General features: G+C 33.2%; 1 protein-coding gene across 1 annotated transcript; it reads right to left on the bottom strand.

Moving 5' to 3' along the window:
- Positions 1-2,174: 2,174 nt before the first annotated feature.
- Cpr49Ad (Cuticular protein 49Ad) lies at positions 2,175-9,471 on the bottom strand. The gene is made up of 3 exons (XM_067778111.1): positions 9,398-9,471; positions 2,513-3,017; positions 2,175-2,302 (listed from the first exon to the last, which is right to left on the bottom strand). Exons 1-3 carry the CDS (start codon positions 9,413-9,415, stop codon positions 2,220-2,222), a joined length of 606 nt encoding a protein of 201 aa, XP_067634212.1. The 5' UTR covers positions 9,416-9,471; the 3' UTR covers positions 2,175-2,219.
- Between the last annotated feature and the right edge of the window lie 11,348 nt (positions 9,472-20,819).

The following is a 20,819-nucleotide window of genomic DNA, read 5'->3' as shown; positions in this document are numbered from 1 at the left end:
TGCGTGATATCTCTCTATGGGCTTTGAGCTCTAGAGCAAGATTATCATTTAGTAAATGCAAAACATTACATATTTGTAGAAAGCGTAATTGCGACAGATTCAGCTTAACTTATAATAATCACACAATCGAAAGCGTAGACAATCTAAAAATATTAGGAATAATCTTTGATAAATCGCTTAGCTTTAAGGATCATTGTAATTATATCAAACGTAAAATTAACAACAGATTAAATCTCATCAAATATTTTGCCTCAAAACATAGTAACATTCATCAAAATACTTTAATAAATTTAACAAAATCTTTAATTATATCTGTCATTGATTATGGTTTACCAATATATGGTCAGTGCCCAAAAAGCACGCTAGCATGCATATCGACAGTCTACCATTCGGCAGTCCGTAAAAGTCTTCGGGCTTTCCCAACCACACCAACTAAAAACATCCTGGCAGAAGCTGGACTTTTTGAATTGAGGGATAGAATCGAGTACATTACACTTCGCTTGATCCCAAAAATCTACTGTTCTAGTAATCCAATTATCCATAATGACTTAAAAAATGCTATCAGGAGAACCAAGAAAATTAAAAGAAAATCAGTGATATGTAAGGTCGCCGAGGGAGCCGCGAAACTATGTGTGCCCATAAAACCTAAGCTCACTGTACCATCGAGATTCCCACCGTGGGACCTCCCCAAAGAAAATATTATTACCAGCCTGTTACAGTACCCAAAGCAAGGTACTTCGAATTCCATATATCAAACATTATTCTCCGATATCAAGAATCATTGGAACAACAAAGGCTGGAGTATCATTTTCACTGATGGATCTAAAGACAAAGATTCAACTTCGTTCGCTATCGTATCCGAAAAAGGTCACATTCTTCGTACAGGTCTTTTATATCCACATAACTCAGTTTACACCGCCGAGATAACTGCAATAAGCCTCGCTACCGACTACGCGTCTTCAACTAAAGGGAACTGGGTAATCTGCTCGGATAGTAAATCCGGCATTGAAGCGCTCTTGAGCCCAAGCACGAAAGAACCTATTATCGAAAAAATTCGGTATAAGCTATGCCAGCACAAGCAGAAAATAAAAATCATGTGGGTTCCCGGACACAAGGGAATCGTAGGCAATGAAAACGCCGATATCGCAGCAAAAAGCGTTAGCAATATGCCTAGCTTCTTTTTTGATGTATTTATTAAAACCGACATCCTAAGAAAAATAGATAACATCTTTAATTCCTATGTATCTGAGAACTGGATCACCTACGATCACAGCTACAAAACAGTAAACACTGAAAGACTAAAAGCTATAATACCAACAGGCGTATCTTCGCTCCAAACAAAAATCTTCACCCGCCTCCGTCTGGGACATACACAAATCACTCATCAACATCTTTTAAAAGGGACGCCTGCTCCAATATGTTCTGCCTGTGACTGTCCACTGTCCATTACGCACCTAATAGACAACTGCACCAAGCACAACAACGGCAGAATTAACATTTTCAATGGCAGGAAACCTTCCGATTTATTAAAAGAAATTTCAATAGAAAATATTTTAAGTATTTACGATTTTATATACCAAACTGGACTACTTTATAATATATAAAAGCTGTTCTCCATTAATGTCTACACAATGTACTAAGCTATTCTGTTGATTATTTATAATTTAGTAAAAAATCCTCTGGAATTAGATTAAGCATTGTTAGAATTTTCAGGCTGATAGTCTTAGCCGCTAGTGCCTTCTCAAAGTAATATAATTATTTATAATTGTATTTCTCATAAATAAATAAATAAATAAATAAAAAAAAAGGTTATAATCAGCTGTTCGATACGGCCACCTTGTATCGTTCCGCCATGCAGACAATGACATTTACTTTGACAAATGACATTTTTAAGCACTGAGCACACCAAAAACTAAGAAACTGAACGCTCCCAACAGAGTTGCATTGTGCTTTTGACTTCATTAGGCATTCGATTAGCTACTAATGAAATAATTATAGATTCGAAATTTGTAGGGAAGATTGAGCTCAATAAGCGTCTTAATGTAGAAAACTGCCTTTATTATTCAATAAGCCGTCTGCGTGAAAACAGTATTATTCATTTACAACCAAAATATCATATAATTAATGATTTTTTCTTAATTTTTTGTCAATCAGTAACATTTTTATTATTTCATTTTCGGTATGTCTTACAAGCAGAAAAGTGCTAGAAATTTAAAAATTTAATTGCCTATATTTGGACGTGTAATTGTAGTACGTGCAGGTTTCTGAAGGCGTGTAAATTGTTCCGCATTGGCGTTAACATCTGTAAGTGCGAACAAAACAATTAATAATGAAATATTTTTTTTTTTTTGTTAATTTTTTTCTTTTCCAGAAAGACAAATCATGCTTCTTGGTTGTTAGAGCAAGCCCTTTTTGTTTCTTTTTTGTAGGAAGATGCTTCTGCTAATAAGCATGACTTGCGCAATTTGATACTTCTTTAAATACCGTACTCGCATTTCATCTTGGTACTTACAAGTTATTGTTGGATGGTAACCATTCTCATCGGCTGTGTAATTGACAATGACATGCAAACCATTGGGTGCCACATAAGAATATGAGCCCTCCACCACTTCTTTTTGTTCCTCAGTGCCGGCTTTAACAGGTGTGCCATGCTCCTCAACTTGTATACCATTTTCAGTTTCATAAGAATATGAATATGTACCATCTTGATTTAACTTCGTATCTTGCGCTAGAATACGCGCTTGTGGGGCAGTTACTTCTGGATTATAATTTTTAAATAAATTACCATAATATTGACGTTGGTAATAGTCACGGTTTTTGTAGAAGCGATTGTTGTAGGAAGGATCATTGTTGTAAAAGGAACTATAATGGCTACGCGCAAGCAAACGTTGTTGTGGATTGTTGTTGTTATTGTTGTTGTTATTGTTGTTGGTGTTGATATTAGGTTGCCTTAAACTGAATTGAGCGGCTACTAAGGCAACCATACAAGTCAAAGCTATAGAGCAAGTTAGGTGAGGCTACAAACGGGGATGTTGAACATTGTTACGTTTATATTCGAGCGGTAGAAATTTTTATCAGAAATTAAAAATAAATTTTCCAAATTTTTTAAGCTATATATTTTAATTATTAAAAATGTGTTTAACAAAACATAACAAAAACATATTTTAAGCACAAAAGCATATGGTATAGCATCAACATTGCTGTATTCACCAAAAATATAATTTTACTGGATAAGGCACCAAGTAAAAAAGTTTGGATATTGTAATTCCGAGATATTAATACACATTAAACACGGTTACCGGTGCGTATACGTAAAACTTTTTTTATTTTCTAATATAAAAGCGTGTTAAAAACGCACAATATTTTGATCAGTTCTTGTTATATTTTGTTTGTGGTTTGAAATTTGTTTATTAGATTTTTTTTTGTAAAAAAAATGTTTTTTCAACTATCTTTCAAACACTCTTAACTAAAAATGGTACTTGATATGCATTTTTTCAACTGCAATATATAATTTAAGCCATTTTTCTTCTTGTACAAAAAAAAAAAAAATTATTCTTACGCAACTTACGCCCTGTTGTAGTGAGGCAAGTATACTTTTTAACTCAGAGTTAACTGGACATGAAAGGTTTACCTCAAAAATGTTTGATAAATTTTTAACATAACTCTGAACTTAAAAAATAACTTAGCTTAATAATAACCGCCACCCTTAATATCTAAATAAATACGTAAATTCAGAAAATTTAACAATTACTAAAAAAACAGGTAAGGAAGGCTAAGTTCGGGTGTAACAGGACACTACATACTCAGCTGCAAATTACAGCTTGCAAAACTTTTCAATTACCTTCTTTTAAAACTGGGCGGTGCCTCGCCCATTGTCCAAAATTTTACTAATTTTCTATTAGGCGTCATAAGGTCAACCCTCCTACCAAGTTTCATTGCTTTATCCGTCTTTGGTAATGAATTATTGCACTTTTTCGATTTTTCGAAATTTTCGATATCGAAAAAGTGGGCTATAGTCCGATTTCGTTCATTTTAAATAGCGATCTGAGATGAGTGCCCAGGAACTTACATACCAAATTCCATTACGATATCTCAAATTTTACTCAAGTTATCGTGTTCACAGACAGACGGACGGACGGACGGATATGGCTAAATGAATTTCTTTTTTCGGCCAGATCATTTTGATATATAGAAGTCTATATCTAACTCGCTTAGTTTATGCCGTTACGGATTACCCTTATGCGAACAAAATTTATATACTCTGTGAGCGTTGCTCAGCTGAGTATAAAAGTTGTATTTTTTGTAAAGGAAACTGTTTTGAACTTTCGAATTTCTTACAAAATGTTTACAGATTTTACTGTTTAAAAAATGGGATATATTTCTTTAAAACTAATAATTTTAAAAACAACTTTTTCCGACGAAAAAAAGATTTATGAAATTCGCGGAGTAAAAAAAAAAATATTTTGTACATTCTTTAACAAAATTGAATTTTTTGATTATGTCTTTCCAGATTTTGTTTTTTTTTTTATTGTTAGACAACTTTTTTATGAATTTCTGTAGGAAATTTTATATAAATATCAGAAAATTTATTGTGCTGTTTAGTAAAAATGTGCTTGATGCACTTAAATTTTTTTTGCAAAATTTTAATTTTTCCTTGCAACTGCAAGTTGAGATAAATAATTTTGTTAATTTGTAAATTTATTTAGTAACTTTCAAACAATAATTACCATTAGAAAAAAATTATTGTTCTGGCCTTGAGCTCGAATCGAACCTTGAATTAATTTCAAACATTAAATATTTTGAAAAAAACTTGCCATTAATAAAAATAAAATTGATTTGAAATTTTAAAATTCTAACGAAATTTTGACAGATTTAACTATTTAAAAGATGTGACATTGAAATTGAAAGTTTTTTGAGTTAATTTTCAACTTTTCGCAATTTAAAAACACACAAAATAGTTTTTAGATTTTTTTATAATATTTATTATTTTGTGGAGCTTAGATTGGTATTTCTTGGATTTTGTTCTTGGTTAGACATTTTTGTGTATGATTTTCTGTAAACAATTTTTTTTGTTTTGTTTTTTTTTTCAAGTTTATTTTAAATTATAGAAAGTAGACGATAATTGTCTTGAACTTTTGAAATTCGTACGAAATTTCAACAGATTTCTAATCGAATGGTGTGGCATTGAATTTGAAATGGATATACGGACCTTTCTGTAAAAGTAAAAATTTTTAAACTGCTACGCCAAAAAAAATATTTCTGTATAAGCTTCGTGCACGTTGAAAATAAAAATTTTTTTTATTGTTGACACTTTAATTAGTTCTTACTACCCACACGGCATTTAGATGATTAAATTTTGAATTTCCCTACATATAAATACAATTTGATTCTTCTTTCTGACTAAATAATGAGTTATCATACAATTGAACAAAAGAAATAATCAAATATGAATACCTTTGATGATCAAAAACTGAAAATCATTTTTTGATCACGTTTTGGAATCATTTTTGAAGTCCTTTGATGATTAAATTTTAATATTTCATAAAAGTCAAGAAAAAGAATAATGAAATATGCTCACCTTTCGATGAAAAAAAACTGAATATAGTTTTTCAATCACATTTTGGAATCATATTTGAATCAAATGTGTTTACTTTAGGTGATCAAACATTTATAATCATTTTTAATTCAGCTTTCTGAATCTTTTCTGACTATATTTGTTAACTGAATAATGAGTTTTATACTTGTTAAAATTTTACTTTTCATTGAAAAACTTATTTTTTTCACATACACACATTTTTTCAATCATGAAGTTCAGAAAAAATATGTATATAAAATTTTTATTATTAAGACATTCTTCAAGACAATTTAATGCAAATGCTGCTCATGCCCGAAGATTTCCCCAACCATTTCTCCACCTTCCCAGATAATACATAATAGTTGGACAAAACAAAGTTGTGAGCTATTTGACCAGGTAAGTGAAACTCTCTTGACATATGTACCTGGATATGTCTTCAGCATCCCGTACCGTATCGTAATTTAAGATATTGACGATCATAGCTGATGTTGGATGTTGTAGTCGCAGGTGAATATCGGTCAAGTTTGTTTGCGAGTGACCTGTGGTTCAAATAGCTCACTTCCGCATGCTTTCTTCCCCTGATGAAATAAGATTATTATGTAGTATCTTATTTTGAATGAGATATGAAGAATAAATGCATCATAATCGCATTCAAAAATGAGTCAAAAATCTAAACCAAAACGATTGAAATATATTCACGAATATGATCAGAAAATTACTGTGAAAAGCAGTCAAATATTACTCTAAAACAATTAAAGCTCAATTTTACAATGATATCAAATATGAATAAAAAGCGTTTCGAAATATGAATCATAAATGATTATTCAAGAATAATCACATTTGTGGTACATTTTTCTCCCGACGATACGCTAATATTCGAACAGAAAATGCTTTTAAATTTGAACGTTTTTAATCATCTTAGGGTATGATATTTGAATATTTTTTGGTCAAAATTTTCAAAAAATGCTGGCTGGGTATTTTTTTGTTATTTACTTATACTTTGGTGGAAAAATAAATTATTTTTTTAAGCTTATTATAAGTTTTTTACTAAAAAGTTTTTTGTTTTTCCTGAAATTTTTATTTTTTTTTTAATTTAAAGTTTAAATAGCGTGATTTCTTTAATTTTATAATTTTTTAGATATCAGCTTTTTAGAAAAATATCCATTTTTACAACCAAAATTTTATCAGAATTTTTTAAATTACTATAAAATTTCAACTGATTTGTGATTCGATGATGTGATATTGAATTTGTATAAATTTTTTATTGCACTTTTTGTAACACTTATAATTTCAAAATTACATTTTTTTTTAGAAAAAAATTTGTATAAGCCTCAATTTGTAAATTCTGCTTCTTGTTTTTCTAAATTTTTAAATTTGCTTTATACAATTTTTTATTTTAAATTTTTGTGCTTGGAGTATTAATGAAGTTTTTATTAATTAAATACTGATATTTCGTAAGATCGCAGGGTCGATTGGAGCTCAAGGCCTAACAATAATTATTTTATCATTATTATGGTTATGATAAATTTTCTCTTAAATTAGCCCGCGATCTTACAAATCAGTAGGCCGATATATAATAAAAAATTACAAAAAATTTTTTTGGCGCTTTCTGTAAAACTAATAGTTTTAAAATAATTTTTTTATTAAAAAAATTAAAACCTGTTTTTTTGTTTTTTTTGTAATGATTAACATTTATTTGACAATTTTTTAGTTTCCATTAAATTTTGTTTTACATTTTCGCTTTTGAAATATTAGTAAAATTTTATTTAATTTTAATCAGTTTCATTCAGAAAAATGATGTAATATTTTTTTTTTTTTTGTATTGAAAGCGAATATAATATTGAAATAATTGAACCTTTTTTTACACTTTGTATATTTTTTTGGAAATATTTGTGCAACTTAGAATTCAAATAAAACCACTTTTTAATAAATTTCATAATTTTTTTCATATTGCAATTTTTTTGAACAATCTGCTAACTTTTCTAAAAAGATTATTTATTATTATTGAAATGCCTAAAATGAGTCAAGAGAATTTAAATTGTTGTTTTTTTATTGCTTTTTCAGTGGAATTAAAGATTTCAATAGCAACTTTGTTTCGGAATACTATTTTTTGTTAACTTTTGAAATAATTTTTTGAAACATCCATGACGCGATATTGAGCTTGAAACTTTTGGCGTTTATTATAAAACAAGAAAATTGGGCAAAACTTTAAGATATTTGTTCTCTTTTTTATTACATAAAATTTTTAAATATTTCTTCTTTTTTTATATTTAATATTTTGAGAAAAAAAGTTAGTTTTATACAACTAAAAACTATTATTAAACTTTTGAAATGTTATGAAGTTATAACAGGGCCCGTGTCGTGTTTTCCGATCCGTGATCGAAACCAATTTTTAAATCCCATTAGCTCTAACTGGTGAATCCGATTAGTTACACTTTTGTGCTAGGGATAATGCATACGCATTAGATGCTTAATTTTTATAAACAATTTGACAGTTTTGTATTCATCATTTGAGTGAAAATGGTTTTTCATCAGTGATCGTATAACACGATACGAGCCCAGATAATTGCCTAGATAGATCCATTTCGAAGGTTGCCTAAGTCTTCATCATCACTGCGCTTTAGCGAACAGAGCGCTAACAATTTATTTAGTAGCGTTTTCTTTTCTGGCAAAAGTTTTACGCTTTTTGTACGCCGCGTAAGGGTTGTAATTTTATTTTGTTCTATTCGAAAAAGCAGGCAACGCCTTTACGGGGTATTTCATTCTTTTGTGAAAATTGTGGCCTGCTAGCTACGCAAAAGCGTTATAATTTTACCCTGCGTAAAATGACGGTGTGGCAATGTAACCCTGCTAAACCAACTGATCGTGACAATTTATTTTCGTAACTTCACAAATTTTTAGCGAAGAAAATTTAAACAGAGGCAATAATGGCTAATGAATTTATATTATTGACAGCGCATTTGTGAAAATCAACTGATACAAGGGTACCCATTTGCGTTCTTTTCATGCACTATAAAAGGTGACAATTTTCTGGGGTAGGAGTAACTCTATTAAGGTATTACCATTTATTTAGCCTACAATTTTTTTCAGCAAAGAAAACGCTTTATGAAACCAACGCTGTTGGCTTAGCAACCTTCGAATTCAAAATTTTAAAATTAAAAAAAAAATTATTATAAAAACAAAAAATTTCCAAAAAAGAAGTAAAAAATTTTTCAGTTATAGAGATATTAAAAAACAAATATTATCACAAAAATTACTGTCAAAGGCCTTGAGCTCGTCTCGAATTTGGAATCCTTTATCAATAGGCAGAGAATTCAAAAAATTCCTTGATTTTGTAGTGTTAAAAAAAGACAGTCTTAGACGTTATCTTTATAATAACTTTTTATATTTTAATGTCTGTGAACAGCCTAAGCCTCTTGCGGCTATGGCCTAACGCTATATTATAATTTTATAATATAATTGAATTGTTGAGCTCAAGGCCGGATTAAACAAAACGCTTTTATTTGCATTTAATTTAATTTAATGTGAATATTTCGACCTCAGTCTGAAGTCATCATCAGGAATCTTAAGCTGCACTTGCAAGACGCAAGCAAGACGCAAGCAAGTGCAGCTTAAGATTCCTGATGATGACGTCAGACTGAAGTCGAAATATTCATATTAAATTAAATTAAAACCAAATAAAAGCGTTTTATTTAATCCGGACTTGAGCTCAACAATAACGACAACGGTATATACTAACGGCCAAAAAAAAAAATAAATTAATATAATTGAATATATAAATAAATATTTTAATATCTGTTATTTAAACTCTTACGCAAGTACCTTGAAAATACTGATCATCTTGTTAAAATAATCTTAAGCTCTTTTCGTATTTCTTTCGAAGACTGCAAACTCTCAACTGAAACTGCACTAAATTTGTAAAACTATTTCCAATTTATACCTACTCAAAATTCTGTAAACCATAAATAGTTCCTTAAAAAAATTAAAATATTCTCTAATTTACGACAACCATTAGCTGGATCCGCTGAGAATGAAAAATATGCGCGTGTTAGGCTATATTTTTTGCATTTTAGCAAATTCACAAACTTTTTGAGACAATTTCCGTTCAAAGATAACTATTTAATGATTTTTTAACCGTTTGATCTTTTTTGCAAAATTCATGTTAATAGGTATTTGAAAATAAGCTTAAATTTATGTTAAAAAATCTCCAACCATTTCAATACAAACTTGCCAAAACTTATCACATAAAAGCGTCACCATTTATTTCAGAATATTTCTTATGCAAATACAATCAACGCACAGCGGATATGACAATTGTAAATAAATACAAAATATTTCAAAGCATCATGCTGCGCTGTTTAAAAAAGGAAACATATTCGATTTAGATTCAACTTTTGCTGTAGCGTTAAATTTATTTCCTTTTTAGATGCCATACAATTAATGTTCAGCAAAATTGATGAGTTGCCACACCAGAATCGTACCCTTTTAAATACTTATGTTTGTTGCTAATAAAGTTTCATCTCGATTTCTGCAGAATTTGTATACCTTTCATGAAAATGAAATGGTATATTAAATTTGTCACGAATCTGAAAATTGTGAGTCCTTAAATGAGAAGAGATAGACCCACCAATAAATAAATAAAAATAAATGTAAAGCACGATAACCTCCGTAGAGATCTAAGGCCGAGCTTCTCTTCAAGCGTCGTGCTCCTCTTGATTTTCCCTACAAATTGGCCGGACGGGACTTACATGTTTTATGCCGAATCCGAGCGGCATCTGCAAGGCAGATGAGTTTTCACTGAGAGCTTTTCATGGCAGAAATACACCCGGAGCGCTTGCCAAACACTGCCGAGGGGCGACCCCGCTTAGAAAAATTTTCTTCTAATTGAAAAACCTTATTTCTAAAATTTTGATGTTGCTTTGCCCGGGGTGTGAACCCAGGGCATAAGGTGTGGTAGGCGGAACACGCTACCATCACACCACGGTGGCCGCAACCAATAAGTATACCGAAATAATCAGGATGTAGAGCTGATTTGATTTAGCCATGTCCGCCTGTCTGTATGCAAACCAGTACCTCAATTTTTGAGATATCTTGATAAAATTTGGGGAGCGGGTGGTATTTAGGTGACGGAGACAGCCGGATTGGACCACTATAGCATATATCCCCCATATAACCGATTTTTCAGAAACGAGGATTTTTGTAATATCTTCGCCAATTTATCATTTTGAAACTTCAAACTTCACCACTGATGAAATAGCTCGTATAAGTTGCATATATCCCCCACAACCGATTGTTCAGATGGGAAGCTTTTCGTAATTACTACCCCATTTCAATGGCTAGAAGCTTATGCGTACGCTGATAGCATATATTGTTGTGTTGTATAATGTTGTTGAAAAAATCATAGAGATCCGTGGTATATATAGTATATAGGTACCCCTTATAAACTGTCATTTCTGCCCCCTTTTTTACGGCTAGAAGCATCAAATTTCATCAAATACTTACGCTTAAGTCATGTATTGTTGAAATAAGTGATTCGTGATCATAGTTTTTACATGCGGACCACAAAAACGTGAAACTTTGCATCCTCACACAAATTACCTACCAATTTTTTATTATACTCAGCGTGCTTTGCACACAGAGTATATTAACTTTGATCGGATAACGGTTGGTTGTACAGGTATAAAATAGATATAGACTTCCATATATCAAAATCATCAGTATCGAAAAAAAAAACATTGATTGAGCAATGTCCGTCCGCCCGTCCGTCCATCTGTCAGTTAACACGATAACTTGAGTAAATTTTGCGGAATATTGATGAAATTTGGTATGTAGGTTCCTGGGCACTCATCTCAGATCGCTATTTAAAATGAGCGATATCGGACTATAACCGCGCCCACTTTTTCGATATCGAGTATTTCGAAAAACCGAAAAAATGCGATAATTCATTACCAAAGGCGGATAAAGCGATGAAGCGTGGTAGGTGGGTTGAACTTATGACGCAGAATAGAAAACTAATAAAAGTTTGGAAAATGGGCGTGGCACCGCCAACTTTTAAAAGAAGGTAATTTAAATGTTTTGCTAAAATAAGTTGTGCTAAATTAAAAAAAAATTCTTAAGTCAAATTTTAACAAAAAATTTAACATCTTTACAATATATAAGTATACTATGTCCACATTCAACTCCAGTAATGATATAGTGCAATAAAATACAAAAATAAAAGAAAATGTTTAAAATGGGCGTGGCTCCGCCCTTTTTCATTTAATTTGTCTAGAATACTTTTAATGCCATAAGGCGAACAAAAATTTACCAATCGTTTGGAGGGGCATATATTCTATTACGATAACTGTTTTCTGTGAAAATGGGTTAAATCGATGGAAGTCTCGCCCAGTTTTTATACACGGTCGACCGTCTGTCCTTCCGCTCGGCCTTTAACATGATAACTTGAGCAAAAATCTATATATCTTTACTAACCTTAGTTCACGTACTTACTGAACTCACTTTATCTTGGAATAAAAAATGGACGAAATCCGACTATGACCACGCCCACTTTTTCGATATCGAAAATTACGAAAAATGAAAAAAATACCATAATTCTATACCAAAAATGAAAAAAGGGATGAAACATGGTAATTGGATTGGTTTATTGACGCAAAATATAACTTTAGAAAAACCTTTGTAAAATGGGTGTGAAGGAGCCCTTGAAATCTTGTCAGGAATACTGTTCGTGGTATTGCATATACAAATAAATTGGCGGTACCCAACAGATGATATTCTGGGTCACCCACGTCCACATTTTGGTCGATATCTCGAAAACGCCTTCAACTATACCACTAAGGGCCACTCCCTTTTAAAACCTCATTGATACTTTTAATTTGATACCCATATTGTACAAACACATTCTAGAGTCACCTCTGGTCCACCATTATGGCGATATCTGGAAAAGGCGTCCACCTATAGAACTAAGGCCCTTTTAAAATACTCATTACCACCTTTCATTTGATACCCATATCGTACAAACACATTCTAGAGTCACGCCTCGTCCACCTTTATGGCGATATCCCGCAATGGCGTCCATCTATAGAACTAAGGCCGCTACCTTTTAAAATACTCTTTAAAAATTCCATTTGATACCCGTGTCATACACACACCTTCCAGGGTTACCCTAGGTTAATTTTCCTACATGGTGATTTTCCCTTATTTTGTCTCCAAAGCTCTCAGCTGAGTTTGTAATGTTCGGTTACACCCGAACTTAGCCTTCCTACCTTGTTTTTTATTTATCTTAAAAATCGCTTAGGTATGTACATCTGTAGTGGACTTCGCGAACTTTTTTAACCACATTTGCCATCACTTTAATCGCAAATCGATAATTATGACGATTTCGTTATTCAGTAACTATTTTGTATCGATATTTGTTTATCGACGATCAGCTGTGTTGTTAAATAAACGGCAAGTAAATTGGCTGCGGAAAAATCACGAAATTAGTATTTCTGGCAATTTTAATTAAAAAAGAAAATCGGAACTTTAATTAAATACTTTCAAACACGAAAGCTGCTTTATAAATCAAATGGCATTTGAATACTTCGCGTACATTCTATCACAGGATGAAGAATTACTAAGTCCATCGCCAGTGGACAGACACCTTCTTAGAGAAGTAGATAACAGATTCCACTTGAATGCAACGGAGTTTCGGAAACTCTACCGACTAACCCCAGACTTGGCTCATGATATTATTTCTAAACTTGATGGTCAATTAAGTGGTACAAGAATAACTGCGATATGAACAGAGAAAAAAAAAACCAAATAAGATCCGCATTTACTTACCTTTCGTTAAAATATGTAAACACTTGCACAATAATGACTTTGAAAAGCAGTTATTATACGGAATTTATTTATTTTTGGCATTCCTTTGGTGCTTTTCGCATTTTTTAGGTTTCGTTAAGCTGTGCTGCCACCTTTCTACTATTAAAACGAAATTTAAATGCCATTTATTTCGAGTCGTTAAAACTTAGTTAGTGAATACTACAATGATTTATATTGGAACGATTTTCCATCATCCCTTGTCAAATTTGGTTTCAAACCGGTTTCGGCGTTCTGCCATCATCAGTGTCGATTTTCGTTCTGATCTGTTGTTGTCGTTTGTCCTGTATTTATAGTTCGTTGTTACATGAGTAGGTATTGTCAAAATTAATGCTTGTGTATATTTAGTTATGTGTGTGTGCTGTCTGTTCATTCATAACCGAGGGTGGTTTTACTGATCGATTTGTATGGCTGACTGAGGCAAGTAAAAGTCCGTAATTTTGGTCGTTTGACCTTCTTTGTGGGTTTGATGTTTCGGCGCGTTAATTGTTCTGTGTTTATTTGTTGTTGTGTGTTTGTCTGTTGTACTTGTGTGATTACTTTGTTTATTGAATACAAGTTTTAAAGGCTCGAATATTGTGTCAGAAATTGTTTTTATCTGTTCGTTTATTATTCTACCGTCGAATGTTTTCTGTTTGTAGATATCCATGCTTTCGAGGACGTTGAGACGTCGGCCTTTTGCTTGTATATGAAGAACCTTTTTTGTTGTAATCTCTAATGTGTTATCTGAACCTCGTTCTTATTTGCCGTCCTGTTTGTCCTATGTAACTATGTTGGGATCCGCAGGTAGGCTAGTATACGCCGTGGCTGCTGAACGGATCCTCTGATTTAGTGTAAGTTCCAAGTTTTCGCCCTAGATTGTTGATGTTTTGAACACTGTGTTAATGTTGTATTTTTTAAAGAAGTTTGCCAATTTATATGTTGCTTTTCCTGTATATGTCATAGTCGTCCAAGTGTTATGATTTTCTTTTTCATTATTTCTTTTTGGTTCTCCATCCGGCCTTCTGAGCTTATCTACTAGTGCTTTTTTATATGCGTTTTTTGCAGCAATGTTATATATAACTTCAAGCTCTCTCATATGCCTCAAGTTTATGTACCAAATGACTTAATCCTGCATTTTTATGCTGTTGGGGGTGATTTGAGGTATAAGGTATTATTGTGTCGGCAGCCAGGACTGTTTTTTTGTCTATATATTTTCTTGTTGATTTGAAAATAGTTTTGACGTAAAGTGGTTCTTAGCGTATTTGTGATTTGCATACTTTTCACTTTGTTTTTTGTATTATGAACTATTGCTGAGCTAACTATGTCCAAAGTATCCAATAGTGGTATTGATGGGTATAAATCTTTTATGTCAAAAGATACCAATTTGCCATTCATGAAAGGTATGAAGTCTTCGGTTGTGCCCGTCATTACTTGTTCATTAATGTTTTATATATTATGTTATTAGAATAGTTCATACGTAAGCATAATGCTGCAGATATCTCTGACTCCTAAAAGCATCATTTCATTTATTAGCACAATACACAGGTGACACCCTCATTTTAAGGATTTATTGCACACAATTAAAACTGTCAAATGTTTTATTACACTTTGGCAAGCAGCACAATTCATATTGGTGTGTATTAGGGTGGGTTTGCAATACAGAGTAGTTTTTTTCTACGAAATTTCTATGTGCTCACTTCTAGAAATGTTCTATTAGATATAAAAATGCAATTGTAAAAGTTTCAGCTCAATCGGAATTCGCCTTTCCGTGCCGAAAGAGCCTGGCAAAATCCCAATTTTTACCGAAAATTCGAAAATTTTTTCTTTTAACCTGCGATAAGATATCCGCATTGCAAAAGGTGTATTATTAAAAGAAATAAAATTTAACAGACTTTAAAGTATATAATAACATTTCTTCTCTAAAACTGGACAATTGACAAGATATTTAACATTTAGTGGACAAAGATTGTTACCTGGTATGGTATTCCGCTGTTCCTCACAATTTCGAAAACAATTTTACGTTTACTGATATCTTACCTTATCCCTAATCAACGGATGCACTTAAGTATCTTTATTTATTATAATAGAAAAACTGGAACTTAAGAAATTGTTGTAGTTATGTATTTGCAGTCTTTAATTAATGAATACAATGTTTAACAAAATGGTGAGATGATGGTAGCCATTCTAGAGTTCACATTCGAAGAAAGAATTCATATTAAAAATAAAAGTTAAAAGGACTAAAAAATTAAAAAAATGTTGATTTTCAATTTCAGTCATCGGATACGGGTTGAGAAAGGGTACACTTTGAAGCATCGGGGTAAAGCCGCCGGCAATCCGCCACCACCTGAAGCAAGAATTGGGTCTGCTCCTCGACTTTTGTAAGAGTGTTATTAAAATCTTGAATTAACTTAACTCCCATCTCTGCCGTGCCGTTTACTACTTGTATGCTTCTAAAAAAACTATGAAGTTTCAAAAAGTCTTTATTATCAAACCAGCTCATTGGGGCCTCTGCCAAAAAATCCGTTCCGACGTTAAAGTACTCGAAAAATACAGGAGATTGGTCAGAAAGAAACTCATCAAAGGAAACATTTTTAAAAAACTTCACAGCTTCCTTTTCAGAAGCTTGTACTCTCACTATCCTTGGGGATCTTTCATCTTCTGTTAAATCCTTGTATGATAAAATCTTTTATGCAATTTTTCCCTTAAGTTCATTTGAAACATTTTTATCGAACAGACTGAAGCAAATCAATTCCGGATGCAGACACCACAAGTGATGCAAATATTTTCCCAATACCTTTTCTGATATACCTCAAAACGATTGTACTTAATGACGTTCTGAATAAACATTAAATCATTATTGGGCACCATAATAGCGTTTGAAGCTTGACACCATATTTTAACATATTGTAACGAATTTACTGCAATTCCGCTTATTTCAAATCTCCTACTAAGGTTCGTATCGCCAAACTGTTGAATAAATAACTCCACTTTTCGATAATGCAAAATGGCCTTTATTAAAGTACTTCACAATAACGTAATAACACTACTATTGCTCGCCAGGTGGCTTCTTAAATCAAACTGGTTGTCGGGCCTCCTCTGTTGTTTCCTCGTTCGCATCTTCTAGACGCTTCCATTTCCAGAATCTACTAGTTGGTTATATAAGTTAGCACCAACTAAGTCAACATTCGAGCTGACGCTAACGTAAAGAGCTTAGTCAGCAATACGCAAGTTGATGGCTCAAAATACTTAATAATAATTTTGAAGCAAACAGGAAAAGGCCCAGACGCCTGATCAGCAAAAACACAAATATTGTGAACGACATCCGGAATTGAATTGGGAACAACATCCGGCATGCGCCGAACGAAATAATGCTGGCACAGGTAGAATTAAGTTATATTTAGAACTAATTTACCATTTTTAAGTCAGTCAGTTGTAAGCAGTTAGTTGTAAACGTTTAGTTTTAATTAGTGAGTAACAAAGTAAGGTCTTACGACCAATAATTAAATTAGTGAATAAATAATAATAAAGGTCTTGAGACCCAAAAAAATTATTTTTTTAGTATCCTTAACAAAGGATGCAATAATTGGCGCCCGAGCTAAAAGGCTTGGCCTGGTAAAGTTATATTGTTGTAAAATCGGTATAAAGCTTAATAAAGTGCCGCGAAGGAAACTGTTATCAAAAAATTCCAAAAGTGCCACCAGTATAGCATTAACTTTCAAAAAAAAGTGCCACAATACAAAAAGCGCCACAATAGAAAGAAAACCGGTAGGAAAAAAACTTTCAATAAGTACCACAAATAATAAAGTGCTACGAAAGAAAAACTATTCCAATTTGTATTACTAAACGATACCTATAAGAAGAGGCGTGAAAGGGGTAGTGAAAACTTACAAACTTCCCGGACGCCCCAACGATACCAGCCAAGGAGCCACCCCCAGCAACAAGGTATAAGCCAGTGTACCACGAGTACCGCCAGGAAAAGGGAAGAATACACACTTATCGAGATGGAGCTGAAATTAATGTAAGAAAATATTTTTATATTTAAGAAAAATATTTAAAACAAAAAATTTAAATCTACTAAATTTTGAAATTTTATCTTAAAAACGCATATTTGAAAAATTTAGAAAGTAATGAGCGAAAAAAAAATTGTTTTTCAAGGAAAAAGAAAAATATTGAAAAATAAGTAAGTTTCAAAAAGATTTATAGGAATTAAAAATTATAAAAAATAAGAGAAGTGAATTACTACATAAAAATTACAATTACGAAATTCGAATACTTATTGTGGAAGTCACTCAAAAATTTAAATAATTTAGAATTTAATAACTTAGATATTTCATTTTAAAAGTGAAAGTGCGGAAATAAAAAAAAAAAAAAAGAAAAAATTTAGGAAAATCCTTTTCAAGACAATCGTAATTTTTTTTTGTGATTTAAGAAGTCCAGAAAATCAAATCCCTTACCGAAAGAAAAAAATCAAAAATTCCTTACAATGTCAAACCCAAACAATTTGATTAGACCCTCAATGCTTGGAGCTAACCCTCCTGCTGCACCACCAGCACCGCCAAGCGCTAATAACCAAATTTCACCAGACTTGGCCAATATGATAAAAAGCATGATATCCCTAGCCATAGAGGCAAGCGTGCCTAATATAGTACAGAGTGTCCTTAACAACACAACAAATCCTATCATAACTGATCAAACTATAGACGCCCAATTCCAAAATAATATGAGTGAAATGGATAAGATTCCAGATGTTGTACGTTCATTAAGAGAATTCTCAGGAAATGCCTCAGAGTTTAGCTCCTGGAAAAAGAGTGTTGAAAGAATTTTGAGAATTTATGAACCCTCAAAGGGCACACCCAGATATTTCGGCATTTTGAATGTTATTAGGAATAAGATAATTGGAAAGGCAGACATAGCTTTAGAATCGTACAACACCCCTTTAGATTGGACAGCAATTTCCCGCTGTCTAACTACCCACTACGCCGACGAACGAGACATAGGCACTTTAGAGTACCAAATGACATGTCTCATACAAGGACGAATGTCCATTAATGAGTTCTACCAGAAGGTATACGGACACCTATCACTACTTTTAAATAAAATAGGCTGTATGGAGATAGGTGAAGAAGCAGTTCACCTGTTAACTGAGAATTACCGAGCTAAGGCCCTCGACACCTTCGTCAGAGGACTTTCGGGCGATCTCCCCAGGTTACTTGGCATAAAGGAACCAAAGAGTTTGCCAGAAGCCTTACACCTTTGTCTAAAGCTCGAAAACCAAAACTTCAGGGCATACCACGCGAACAACAAGATGTCTAACTCCCGTCAACAAAGCTTTAATTCTCCGAATCCACGACAGCAGCACTTCACGGTAAAATACCCCCAGCCGCAATCTTACCAACAACTCCAACCACAATCAAGGTTTTATCCCGAACTAGCACACCTACCTCAACCCATATCAAATCCCATTCCACAAAACTATCATCAACAAAATTTGAATCCTCCCAACTATCAGCTATACGCCAACCAAAACCCAAACCAGGTAAATAGATACCAACCACAAAACCCTTTTAACCAACAACACCACGCTCCTCCAAGACCACCTAAACCACCTCAACCCATGGACGTAGACGAAAGCGTCAGGACAAGAGCGGTAAATTATATGAACCGCCCTAAAGCTCAAGAAATGGGCAAACGGCCACCTAATACATCAATGATAAACCATCCCCCTATCAAAGTTCAAAGGAACTTTCACATAAACACCGACGGAGCGACGGATAGCCAACACTACCATAACCAACACTACCATGACCAATACTACCAAGACCAATACTACGAAGATCCAAACGACCACAATCAGAACACAACCTTTAACAACGAAAAGGAAGAACCACAGGATCTGAGTGATGTACATTTTTTAGATTGAACAGCTCTTCGTTACCCTACTTTAGATGCAGGACGAAGAGCGGCGAAATTTTAAACATTTTAGTGGACACTGGATCTAACAAAAATTATATCCAGTCCAGCTTAGTAACAAAATCAATAGAAAACGACAACTCCTTTTTTGCAAATTCTGTCGGGGGAAAAATCAAAATTACCCACCACACATATCTCAACCTCTTCAACTTAGAAAACTACAAGCTTAAATTCTTCTTGCTACCCACTCTCAAAACCTTTCATGCAATACTAGGCAATGACAGCCTAAAGGAACTCTCAGCGGTCATACATACAAAAGAAAATTTTATGGTTATAGCAAACATAAAAAAAATCTTTTTAAGACAATACAGTGTACAAAATGTTAACACAATACAAATTCGGGACCAACACATGACCACGGAAGAAAAAAACGAAATTAGACAATTAGCACAGAAACACCGTAATTTATTTTCAGAGCCAAACGAAAAATTAACTTATACAACAAAAGTAGTTGCCGAAATTCGCACAAATTCTGACACACCAATCTACTCAAAATCATACCCATATCCCATGAGCCTTAAGCAGGAAGTTGAAACTCAGGTAAACAAACTGCTAGAGGGCGGAATAATACGCAAATCAAGATCCCCATACAACTCACCCGTCTGGGTCGTGCCTAAAAAGGACGATGCCTCAGGGGAAAAAAAATTTCGAATGGTCATTGATTACAGGAAACTTAATCAAGTAACAATCGCAGATAGGTACCCAATACCCGAGATAAACGAGGTACTATCCCAATTAGGAAAGAATCGAATTTTCTCAGTGATTGACTTAAAAAGCGGTTTCCATCAAATCCCTCTTAAGGAATCCGACGTGGAAAAAACAGCTTTTTCAGTGAACAACGGAAAATACGAGTTCACGAGACTTCCTTTTGGCTTAAAGAACGCCCCTGCCATCTTTCAACGGACACTGGACGACATACTTAGGGAACACATAGGTAGAATTTGCTATGTATACATAGACGATATAATTATATTTAGCGAGGACGAAAAAACGCACGCTGAACATATTGACACAATTTTCGAAACTCTAAACAAGGCAAACATGAAAGTCCAGATTGACAAATGCGACTTTTTCAAAAAGAAAGTCGAATTCCTGGGATTTGTCGTCTCTTCTGACGGAATCTTTACAAACCCAGCCAAAGTACAATCAATAACAGACTTCCCCTACCCCAAAACAATTAAAGACTTACGCTCATTCTTAGGTTTATCCGGATATTATAGAAGATTCATCCAAGATTATGCGAAACTAGCAAAACCACTGACATCCCTACTTCGAGGAGAGGAAGGAAGAATGTCTAAAAGCAGTTCAAGGAAAATTCTAATAAATTTGAATGAAAAAGCAAAAGAAGCATTCAATAAAATTAAAGCCACCCTCACATCCAAAGATGTTATCCTACAATACCCCGATTACAGTAAAGGTTTCGACTTAACTACAG

Source organism: Eurosta solidaginis, chromosome 3 (assembly GCF_040869045.1).
Source record: "Eurosta solidaginis isolate ZX-2024a chromosome 3, ASM4086904v1, whole genome shotgun sequence".
Lineage (NCBI taxonomy): Eukaryota > Metazoa > Arthropoda > Insecta > Diptera > Tephritidae > Eurosta > Eurosta solidaginis.
The sequence above is the reverse complement of the archived record's forward strand: the minus strand, read 5'-3'. Positions and strand labels throughout refer to the sequence as shown.

Excerpts from the sequence above, each read along its gene's own strand:
- Cpr49Ad (XM_067778111.1), bottom strand. Across the intron at positions 2,303-2,512 it reads TTACCATCCAACAATAACTT|ATGTTAACGCCAATGCGGAA; the intron begins GTAAGTACCAAG and ends TCGCACTTACAG.